General features: G+C 42.3%; 1 protein-coding gene across 1 annotated transcript in view; it reads left to right on the top strand.

Moving 5' to 3' along the window:
• SLC39A6 (solute carrier family 39 member 6) overlaps positions 1-12,500 on the top strand; it is an 87,987-nt gene that overhangs the window by 55,004 nt on the left and 20,483 nt on the right. The window contains exons 4-5 of the mRNA XM_082259227.1: positions 774-962; positions 4,426-4,525. Of these exons, the coding sequence (XP_082115353.1) occupies positions 774-962; positions 4,426-4,525 (289 nt within the window). The remainder of the gene's footprint in view (positions 1-773; positions 963-4,425; positions 4,526-12,500) is intronic.

Below are 12,500 nucleotides of genomic sequence, written 5' to 3'. Positions count from 1 at the left end.
GGAAAGGTGCCGAAAATTATCAACAACCATATAAACAGTTAAAATGTCACATACTTTTATTACAGTTCATATGAAAACCAATTGCCCAGAGATGATAAAAATACGCTGTATACAAAATTGTGATGTTGAAAGGTTTTTTTTTTTTACACGTAATCTTCTACATGTTTCGTCATCCAGGCTTCTTCAGGAAGTATGTGTGAAGTATACTAATACAGGTATAAAAGAAACTTCATGTAATGGGCCATACACACTATAAGAGTTTCTGAAGACTTTTTCCTTTAGACTTACCAAAACCATATAATATGAGGTCAAACCTAAACACTTTCAATTTGTATGCAATCTGGCAGGCCCTTGTACTACATAGAAAAGGTAAATCTGAAGGAAAAAGTCTTCAGAAAATCTTATAGTGTGTATGGCCCTTAAGATATCAAAACCGTGACATATGTGAGGTAAATAGGAAAAACAAAGGTATAGGACAAAAATATCAAACCCAACAAGAAATATAATTTTCAGTGTATTTACACCATCTCTGTGCAATTTGTTTTATTGGAGTTAATATGAACTGTGATCATTTTGGGACATTTTACCTGTTATACGGTTGTTGATCATTTCTGGCGCCTATAAAGTCCCATTCAATCATCTGTACTGGTTTTTCCTATAACATAAGTTATGAAGAGGCTATTGATCTATCCCTCGTACCACATTCTATATATTTTGGTAAACCCTGTGTATAAAAGGCATGTGTAATAAAAGGTTCATTTTTTTGTTTCAAGTCTCATGCAAAACATTACCATAGCCATGGTGGAATTGTGGATGAAAGTCATGCAGACGAAAAGGCTGAGGAGAGTGCTCATTTGGATGCTACTTTGAAGGGCCTGACTGCACTTGGAGGTCTCTATTTCATGTTTTTGGTGGAGCATTTGATTACCTTGATCAAGCAGTATAAAGACAAGAAACAAAAGGTATTGTGGCTGTTATTTTTAATAGATTATTTGGTAAATGTATTTAATAAACAAAGTCTGTAACTTTATATTTTTAAAGGATAAGTTCATCTTTCGGAATATGTTACGTGTTACACCCATATTCAAGCTGTAACGTGTTACAAACAGACTGGCCCCTGCACCTTCCCGATCCCAGCTGTGACAGCTAGCTGGGTTCTTCTCCCCCCACCCCTTTAGCTCTCACAATTAAAAAAAAAACATAGCCGAGCAGGGCTCTGCCCCCATCTGACCGCTTCACTGATTGACAGGGCTATGTGCAGACAGGGCTATGTGCATTGAAAACTGCAAGGTCCGGAAGTCCTTTGCTGCTGTCGACTTGTAGTTTTCAATGAACTACCACAGTGCTGTAGAGCGCCGTGGTAGTTCATTCATGCTTCCGGTCAGATTACATCTGCTTGCCCATACAGGATGTACAGGGAAGCAGATACACTGGCAGATCTGCAGGAGACCTGCATGGCACCACGATCTGCTGATCACTGATGCAATGATTTACAGGCTCATAAATAAATGCACATTTTTTTTTTACTTACCAAAAAAATTAGCATTTATTATTTTTTCCAAAAAATTAACTAATCCTTTAATTATGTAAGGGGGAAAAAAAGCTACTTTAGCCTCTCGATTCATTTGCTTTCTGAACATGTATAATGTTTTGTGGTTTTAACTCTGAACTCCAGGAGTTAAGTCCCTTTGGAAAATGTTGTAGATTACTAGGGGTTAATTTCAATGTGTTGCATGCCATCTGCAAGATTTATCATTTTGATTTACAATTTTTATTCTTACTGAGTGTCGGGAGTGCAGTTTCCGCTATACTTTCAGTGCTCTGATGCTGGACCTTCTAGTCTCCACTCCAGCAGCTGCAGAGTCGTATGCAATCCTCCTGCTAATCACAGAGCACTTTGTATTATGTGAACTCATTCACAAAATGCAAAGGCTTCTGTGAATGCACAGCAGCGGGGTGGGCAGAGATGCTGTGTGTGTTTGTGTGTGTGTGTGTGTGTATGTGTAAGTAGCATCACAGCTTTTAGAGTCCTAGGAGTCTACTTGGTTGGGGCTCCTTTTGCATTAATTACTGCATCAATGCAGCGTGGCATGGAGGCTATCCAGCCTGTAGCACTACTGAGATGTTATGGAAGCCCATGTTTCTTTGATAGTGGCTTTCAGCTCGTGTACATAGTTCGGTCTGGTGTCTCTCATCTTCCTCTTGACAATACCCCACAGATTCTGTATGGGGTTTAGGTCAGGCGAGTTTGCTTGCCATTCAAGCACAGTAATACCATGATCATTAACCACTTAAGGACCAGACCTTTTTCTGACATATGTTGTTTACAAGTTAGAATCAGTATTTTTTGCTAGAAAATTACTTAGAACCCCCAAACTATATATATATACACTTTTTTTAATAAAAAAAAAAAAGAAAACAGTGAAGTTAGCCCAATTTTTTTTTTATAATGTGAAAGCGAATGTGTTGTGAATGTGTAAATTGATACCGAACATGTCATGCTTCAAAATTGCGCACGCTAGTGGAATGCCGACAAACTTTGGTACTTAAAAATCTCCATAGGCTACACTTTAAAATTTTCTACAGGTTACCAGTTTAGAGTTATAGAAAAGGTCTAGGGATAGACTTATTGCTCTCTCTCCAACGATCGCGGCGATACCTCACGTGTGGTTTGAACATTGTTAACATATGTGGGCACGACTTGCGTATGCGTTCGCTTCTGCACCCGAGCTCGGAGGGATGGGGCGCTTAAAACTTTTTCTTTTTTACCTTTTTATTTTTACACTGTCCCTTTTAAAAAAAATTCCTTGATCACTTTTATTCCTATTACAAGGAATGTAAACGTCCCTTTTTAATAGAAATAAACAGGACAGGTCCTCTTTAATGAGAGTAAAAAAGTAATTTTTTTTTTTCTGCAAGAAAAAAAATGGGCCCTTTTAAGGCAGTTGGGAGAAAGCGACATATGACGTTGCTCCGGTCAAAGCCATAGAGTCGAGTGGGGCCACCTAGGGGGCCTAGGGCTCCCATCGGACCGGATCATTTTCCCCGCTACAGATGGCAGTAAGCGGGGAAAATTACCAGGAAGTGGGGGCACCTCTCCCGCCGCCCATAAAAGTGATCCTGCGGCACATCCACTGCTGGAACCACTTTTATGCTAAAGCGGACCTTTCGCCGTTTAAAAAAATAAATAAAATACCGGGGTTTTGGCAGCTATCTGCTGCCATAACCCCGGTATTTAACGTCAAAATACTGACGTAAAACTGCAGCAGGCGGTCCGTAAGCGGTTAAACCAGGTATTGGTACCTTTGGAAGTGTGGGCAATGGCCAAGTCTTGCTGGAAAATGAAATCAGAATCTCCTTAAAACTGGTCAGCAGAGGGAAGCATGAAATACTCTAGAATTTCCTGGTAGAGGGCTGTGCTGGCTTTGGACTTGATAAAGCACAGTGGACCAACACCAGCAGATGACACTGACTGTGAAAACCTTACACTGGACCTCATGCAACTTGGATTCTGTGCCTCTCCACTCTTCCTCCAGACTCTGGGACCTTGATTTCCAAATGAAATGCAAAATGTTCCACAATCCGTGATGATTTGGGGAACCATTTCATCAGCTGGTATTGTTCACTGAGTTTTATTAAGTCCAAAGTCAGTGCAGCCTTCTACCAGGAAATGCATGCTTCCCTCTGCTGACCAACTTTATGGAGATGCTGATTTCATTTTCCAGCAGGACTTGGCACCTGCCCACACTTCCAAAAGTACCAATACCTGGTTTAATGATCATGGTATCACTGTGCTTGATTGGGCAGCAAATTCGCTTGACCTAAACCCAATAAAGAATCTGTGGGGTATTGTCAGAGGAAGATGAGACACCAGACCCAACAATGCAGATGAGCTGAAAGCTGCTATCAAAGCAACCTGGGATTCCATAACACCTCAGCAGTGCCACAGACTGATCGCCTCCATGCCACACCGTATTAATGCAGCAATTCATGCAAAAGGAGCCCAAACCAAGTAGTGAGTGCATACTATACTGTACATGGACATACTTTAAAGTAAGCCAACATTTCTGTATTTAAAAATCCTTTTTTTATTGGTCTTATGTAATATTCACATTTTCTGAGATACTAAATTTTGGGTTTTCGCTAGCTGTAAGCCATAATCCTCAAAATTAAAAGAAAGAAATTATTGAAATAGATCACTCTGTGTGTAACACATCTATATAAAAAAAAATGAGTTTCACTTTTTTAATTGAATTACTGAAATAAATTTACTTTTTGATGATATTCTAATTTTATAAAATGCACCTGTATATGGCATTTTTCTACAGATAACAGGGTAAAAAAAAACCAAAAAAAAACCCAGCAAGCTTGCTTTAATTAGTTGATGTTTTGTGATCTAAATTTAAATTTGTTTTATTCTTCAAGAATCAGAAGAAAACTGAAAATGATGAGGAGTTAGAAGTTAAAAAGCAGCTGTCAAATCATTCACATACCGAAGATAAAGAGACTTCAGAGACAGATTTTCGTATGTATAATGTTCAAACGTATATCCAATACAAAATATAGACTAGTATATTTTGTTTCCTTTTATTATTGTTCCCAAATCCATACACCTTTAGCCTCGGTTCACACTAGGGCGACCTGTGAGGCGACCTGGTCGCCGCAGGTCGCCTCCCATAGGGAAGCTGCGGACCCGTTCTAATAGGAGCGACACAAGTCGCTCCGACCTAGAAAAAGGGTCCGGAGCTTCTTTGGGGCGACCAGGAGGCGACCTCCATAGACTTCAATGTTATGAAATCCGGTCGGAGGTTGCCCCGGGAAGTAGCGTCGCGGTAGTGTGAACCGGCGCTAAAGCTGTAGTTCTCATGTCCTGGAAGCTAAAAGATGTAAAAAGCTATGCATAAAACCGTATTAAACCCAATATCAAACATTTTATTATTGCACCTTACCAATTCTTAAATGGGATGGCTGCGTTAGGTTTTTCATTTCTTTATTTTCATTTAGTGAGCCAGCTGATGTTGTTTTTCAGGACAAGCTCTCCTTCAAAAGAAAGTGTGAACTGGAGTTTGGCTTCAGTAGTTAGTGTATCAACATCTGATAGTACATCTAACACTCCCCTCCCTAAAAATTAATAATGTTGCTGTCTAAAGGTTCCCCTGTGCTCATTCATCCAGAGTGGAGGCACTCTAATACAGCAGGTGTGTTACTGGCCAGATTACCAAGTAAAAACTGAGGAGAAAAAGCCTAAAAAAATAGAAAACTAATGCACCCACCACAACTAATGGTTGGTAAACTTCAATATATTACATTTTTGGTTTTGGGTTTTATACCGCCTTAGTTGGTACATTTTAAATATTTGTACTGTTGGGCCAGAGGAGCTTTACATGCACAACTGATTTTTGGGGTATAAAGGAGTTATTTTTAGTTCTTCACCAGTTCTGCTAAAAGAAATAGACCTCTTCTGTGACGATAGTGAGCTCTGAAATTCCAAACTGTGGAGAGATTGTAGAAGTAGTAGTACTGAATATTGTGCCCCCCTTATTTTCCTCAGAATTTCGCAAGTTGGTAACAAAAATGGTTGAATTTAAATCTCATGTTTGTGCCAGGCATTCATGAAAGTTGACACATTTGACAAACCACAGTTCAGCATAAGACCGATTTGTCCAGTGTAGAGAGAGAGCAGATTGAGAAATTAACATCTGTAAATTTGTTTTTTTTCCTCCTAAGAGAAATATACTGTACATCAGTATCATATTTAGTCTCTGGCAAATCACAATTTCCTTTTGCTATGGTAATATAAACGTATTGAATATAGTTGGCATTAAGGGTGTGTCTTCTGAGAATGATAAAACACTCTCCAGCACAACTTACAGCACATCCCTTGGACCCAATAATTGAGTATCGCTAACTTAGGGACAGCCTCCAAAGCAGGGGTCTCCAAACTTTCGAAACAAAGGGTCAGTTTATTGTCCTCCAGACTTTAGGGGGGGCCAGACTGTGGCCAGCAGGACTGGCATCAGTTGGAGTAAACGTCACCATATTTGGTATTAACGGAGGAATCCTCATCGTTGGTATCACAGGGAGGAATAGTGCCCCATTATTGGTGTCAGTGGGAGAAATGGTGCCCCTTTATGTCAGTTGTCAGAATAATGTCTCATGTGGGAGAAATAGTAACCAAAGGGCCGCAATCTAGAGGCCACTGCTCTAAAGAGTCAAGAAAAAGTTGCTGCATTAGCAGCTTCAAGCTCTTGTTTGAGATCCAGACTACCAAGGATACTGAGATCGTGTTTCTGGGGACCAGGGACTCGGCCATATCATTTGGACTTACTTTGCATGTGATCCAAACTCTGCAATGAACCAAAGACCAGGGGGCTTAACTTGAGTGTTTTTTTTTCTTTCTTTAAACACTTTTTTGAATGTTATGACAGCCATTTGCTGCAGGCGCTGATGGAATTCTGGTATGACTGTTCCACAGAAGCTGGTGTAACTGCTGAACAGACAGCTGTACTCACAGACCAAAACTTGGCCAGTTCCTGTTCTGGGGATCAAATTTGTTTATTCTAGAAGATGTGAGATACCAGCGGAGGGAACATTTTATGGATAGCTCCCACAATTTGGAACAACTAGTGGCCAGATATATGGATTGTAAAGCCCGACTCCATTGTTTGTCTGTAAACTGCTTACCCATATCTCGTTCCCACTGAAGGTGGGAGGAGGTCTTGATAAAGTATGTTTTATGTTGGAGGAGGTTGTAAAAGGTAGTTATGCCCTTCTGAATAGGGGACCCCCTACTGGTAAGGAATAACCAAGCACGGGTATGGATAGTCAGTGGCCAAGGTTGCATGGAAGTAAGGAAGTGAGATACTCTTAAATAAGTAAATAATGCAGATCCGGGAAGGCCAAATTTGGCTTGCAGGGAGCCAAAAGGGACTAGTTTGGGGCCGTCATACATATCTGCCACGTATTTAATGCCCTTTTTCTGCCAATCTGAGAGATCTATTTGGGTCATAAGCGAGTGTAGTGCTGTTAACGGAATGTTAAGTGGGGAATGTGCGGTAGGTGAGGGAGCTTGCGACACCAGTATTTTCCACGCCCTTGCTGCAGCAGTCAGAAACGGTGGGAGGTAGGAGGGCAATTTGGCCCCTAAAGTAGTCGCCAGCAGCCAGTCGGATAGGCTCTGCCTAGTACAATAAGTAGCCTCCATGGCGCACCATAGTGTAGTGGGAGTCCTTCTAAACCAGTCTTGTAGCGGAGTTAGAACTGATGCTAGGTAGTAATCAAAGATATTAACATACCCTGCACCCCCTATTAAACGATGTTTGATCAGTTTGGTGTGTGCGCATCTGGGTTTTTTGCCTTGCCATATATATTTGGACAGTAGGGATTGGAGGGATCTGAAGTAAGTAATTGGGGGAAGTACATCATTTTGAAAGCCGCTAATCGTCCCAACCAGGAAAATGCTTAAGGTTGTCTTGCAGTTTAGTACGTGCGGAGAGGAAATTATCTTTAAACAGCGTTTTGGTAGATGCAGTCAGTTGCACGCCCAAGTATGATATACTCTGCTCGGCCCAAGCATACGGGAATTGCTGTTGCAGTAAATTACTCATTGTGGCATTAATACCAATTCCCAATATGTTGGACTTGGACTCGTTAACTCTGTAGAAAGAGACTTTTCCAAACCAGTGTAGTATCCTTTGAATTTCCGGGAGGGATGTGGATGGGTCTGAAATCATAAGTATTGCATCGTCAACAAAAATACTGATTTTGTTATGTTGATCCGCCATACTTATGCACGATATTTTAGGATTAGAGCGGATATGTTCGGCTAAGGTTTCCATTATCATATTAAATATTAGGGGGAAAGTAGACACCCTTGCCTAGTGCCATTTGTTATATTAAACGGGGTGGAGAGAGCTTCCGTTGTACGGACTACTACAGAGGGCGTGGAGTACAGGGCCATAATAGCATCATGAATGAAACCTTGAAATCCAAATTTTTGTAGGACAGACGACAAAAATCCCCAATGGACCCTGTCGAACGCCTTCTCCGCATCCAACGAAAGGAGCAGAGAAGGCGTTCCACAGAGGCCGCGTGGTGGATATCTTTAATCACATGCCTAGTAGCGTCCGATGCCTGTCGTCCCTTGGTAAATCCAGACTGGTCTCTATGTATTATAGTAGGGAGAAGATCCACTAATCTCGCGGCTATCACTTTGGCATAAAGTTTTACATCAATATTTAATAAAGATATGGGCCTAAAGTTTTGGGGTTGATTAGGCTCCTTCCCTGGTTTAGGAAGGGTTACAATTAATGCGCTTAAAATTTCTTTTGGAAAGGTTGAGGAGGAGGCAGCAGAATTGAATACCTCTCAAAGAAGGGGAGTCAGTGAGTCACAAAATTTCTTGTAATATTCAGCCGAATATCCATCCGGTCCGGGTGATTTCAAATTGGGGAGCGAAGTGATGGCATCTCTAATTTCTAGATCAGAAAAGGGTCTGTTAAGGGAGTCGACGTCTTGGGGGGTAATCGAAGGGAGATTGATCTGAGCAAGAAAGTCATGGATGTCAGTTGGAGAAGGCTGGTAGGTCGTCTGGTCAGATTTAAGGTTATAGAGGGATTTGTAATAAGAGCTGAAGGCATTAGCTATGAGGGTGGGCTTAAGCAATTTCTCTTTCGTCTTGGGGTGGATCATGTAGGGTATTTTGGATCTAATTCTTTGCCCTTTAATACGAAGGGCCATGGCTTTGGTGGCTTTGTCGCTGGTGGCATAGGTAGTGGCTTTCCATTTCTTAAGGGTATAGCTGTATTTCTCTAGCAGGAAAACTCGGAGTTCCTGTCTGAGCGCAAAAATCTGTGACTGGAGTGATGGGGAAGGGTTTGTTTTATTTTGCGAGTCTAGGGATGCTAGGATGCTAGAGTTTTGGTGATACTATCGAGGTGCTGCGTTCTCCTCTTCCTTTCCCTAGCTCCTAGTTGCAAAAATAGTCCACGAAGGACAGCTTTATAAAAGTTCCACACAACCAACAGGTCAGTATCCGGTAGAAAGTTTTCAGATATGAAATTATCTAGATGGGATTGGACTTTATCCGTGTACACAGAGTTTGATAATAAATGGTTAGGCAATCTCCATACAAACGTGGATTGTGTAGGAGCGCCATGGGTCACCGATATAGTTAATGGAGAATGACCTGACCAGGTGGCCATGTGGAGCTCTACAGACGAAACATGTTCCAAAAGTTGTTTGTCAGAAATACATAGGTCGATTCGTGAGTAGGTGCCGTGACGAGAGGAAAGGTATGAATAGTCCCTTTCCGCTGCGTGACAGCACCTCCACACGTCATAAAGATCAGAATTTCACAAGTACTTGGAAAGGGATGCATTATGTTTCTTAGGAGAGGCAGACATGTCCATAGTGCTGTCTGGGGCTAGAGTGAAATCGCCACGTAGAAGTAAATTGCCCCATTGGAGGGACTTCGCTTTGTCCACAATTGAGCGTATGAATGACATCTGGTGTTTATTGAGCGCATAGAGATTGACAAAGGTATAATTACGGTTGTCAATGGAGCATCGGAGGATGATGTAGCGACCTTTGGGGTCCAGAATGGAGTCATGGTGTTGGAAGGCCAGGGATTGTTTAATGGCTATAAGGACCCCCTTACGCTTTTTCTTCCCAGATGCCAAGTACATAACAGGAAATTGAGCGTGACTACATTTGGGGGTTGCAGATTGGGAAAAATGGGTTTCCTGTACACAAATAATGTCACTTTGTAGAGAGATAGCCGTAGACCACAGTGAGGCCCGTTTCGCGGGGTGGTTAAGTCCTCTAGTGTTCAGAGAAAGAACAGTGAAAGACATGGCTGCTGAATATATGCACAAGGAGAGGAAGGTCAATACCAGAGGTGAATGAGAGATATTACCTTAAACTTTGAAGTCGTGTAGCATGCAAATATCCACTCTCCACTGGTGGAAGAGATGTAAAAGGATGGTCACACAGAGTTGGTGGAGGTCACTTACTTTCCCAAGATCCAGGTGTCACTGCTGCTGTACGTAGGCACTATGTGGTGAACACAAAGAAAACCGCAAAAGAAGAGAAGCTCAGGCGACCATAATGAACCAAAAATACAGTTACTGATGTAGGTAGAAGAGCTGCTCTAAAAGAACATTGTGAAGGCGAACAAAGTCACCAACTGGTGAACAAAGTCAGTAAGGTGTATCCTACGTAAAGGCTTACTGACAAAGAGGTGGGGGAATTCCACCTAGGTGGATAAACTTATCACTAAAATAGAAGGCAGAGGTGTAGACGAAGCCCGGCCGGGCTAGAGGTTGCTAAAGGAGAGAAGCTTTATGTATCATGGTTGATGCTTCTGACGCCCAGGTCCTTGAGGGGTCCTGGAGCGAGACGGAGGAGAGTGTCTAGGCCCATCATGGAAATTCTTCGGTGGTTCTGGGATGATTCCCCATGAATGCAGGAGTTTCATTCCGCCCTCAATAGCGGAGATGGTGTGTGGAATCCCATTATAAGTAACGAGCAAGGTTGCAGGGTGACGCCATTTATATAAGATCTTGTGGTTGAAGAGAGCCTTGGTAAGCATCTTCAATTGTCTCCTCTGTTGCAGTGTATGTTGGGACAAGTCTGCATATAGCTGTATCTCTGCATAAGGCACCGGCAAGGTTCCCAGCTGTCTGGAGGTTTTGAGAATTTTTTCTTTGGCTGGATAGAAATGCATGCGAAGAAGCACATCCCTAGGGACTGAGTCTTCTAAGTGGCGAGGCTTAGGCATCCTATGAATCCTGTCTATAGTTAGTTCAATAGTGGTCAAGTCAGACACCAGCGTAGAGAACAAAGTAGATGCATGTTGCAGCAGTTCATTAGGTTGAACCGTTTCAGGAATGCCTCGCAATTTAATATTGTTGCGGCGTGATCGATCTTCAAGATCAGCCAATTTGTATTTGATCCATTCAGTGTCATCTTTTTGCTCATGGTATGCATCTATAAGCTCATTTACTGTTTCAGTGCATTCTTCCATACTATGTTCTATACGTGACACCCTATTGCCCATATGTTTCATTTCACAGGAAAACTTGTGCATAATAGTGGTGAGGTTAGCCATAAGGGATGACTGAAATGTAATCGGCATGTTTTTCATCGTGGTGTCCAGGACAGGCTGGCCCGTAGTAGTGAATGCAGCAATAGAAGATTGGAGAGCAGACATGGAGTGCATAGAAGCAAATGAGGTACTCACTGCATGGTCAGAAGATTCTGCTGGCTCCAGTCTCATGCGGGTCTTCGCAGGACTACAGGAGACCGGGGTCGCAGGGGAGGAATCCGGCATAGGTGGATTCTCCAGGTAAGGGGATCGCATCGGGGGGATCCGTGTAGGCTGCTGGGCTCCCGCGGTCAGACAGCGCGTCTGCGCCATCTTGGATTCCCTCAGGATGAGCGGGCTGTTTGAAGAAGAAGGCTGTGAGCTTCTTGGAGCCCCGTTCTTCTTTTCTTTTCCGGCTGGACATCTCCCTGGGTGTTCGGTAAGCTGTGCTGAGCGGTGAGGAGTGCCGGTGACCGCCGTGCTTCTCGTACGCTGGGTGTTTAATCGGCCGGGTACGGAGAGCTCTCAGCTCATGCGTCCATCCAGCATGCACGCAAGCCACGCCCCTCTTGCTTACCTGTTTTAACCTGAATGAGACTTGCAAGGTAGTCTGCAAAAACCATTACCTGAAGAACATTTTACGGTAATGCAACATGTCATTATTAACTGCTGCTGTAAGGCAGTGTATGTTGGGAAGCTGGAAGTTTAGAACACAGCACATGATTTGTCTGGCAGGTGAGCCTACTGAGTAAAAAATAGTTGTGGTAACATGCACCAAAGATGCTACAGTCGCTGTTCATTCCATAGTTACCAAGACCACAATTATTTTGCACTTGCTGTTTGTGTATAGAGCGGTTTGGTCCATATTCTTTTTTTGGACCACATGGGAATTGTTTGATTAATACCAACTTGTGCCAAGTGGTACTTTTTTGACATACAGGTCAGTTAAATGGAGCAGAGTGAGGCACATGTAATGAAAATGTCACCCACATCCTAATTTTAATTATTTCTTTAGAAATTTAACGGTAGGCATTAAACTGGTAAATCTAAGAACAGAAGTGAGCGACTGGTACATGCAGTGCCTTGCAAAAGTATTCGGCCCCCTTGAACTTTGCAACCTTTTGCCACATTTCAGGCTTCAAACATAAAGATCTAAAACTAATTTTTTGTGAAGAATCAACACGTGGGACACAATCATGAAGTGGAACAAAATTTATTGGATATTTCAAACTTTGTTAACAAATAAACTGAAAAATTGGGAGTGCAAAATTATTCAGCCCCTTTACTTTCAGTGCAGCAAACTCTCTCCAGAAGTTCAGTGAGGATCTCTGAATGATCCAATGTTGACCTAAATGACTAATGATGATAAATAGAATCCACCTGTGTCTAATCAAGTCTCCGTATAAATGAACCT

The sequence above is a fragment of the Pelophylax lessonae genome (genome assembly GCF_965119305.1).
Source record: "Pelophylax lessonae genome assembly, chromosome: 5".
In the NCBI taxonomy this organism is placed as follows: domain Eukaryota; kingdom Metazoa; phylum Chordata; class Amphibia; order Anura; family Ranidae; genus Pelophylax; species Pelophylax lessonae.
The sequence above is the reverse complement of the archived record's forward strand: the minus strand, read 5'-3'. Positions and strand labels throughout refer to the sequence as shown.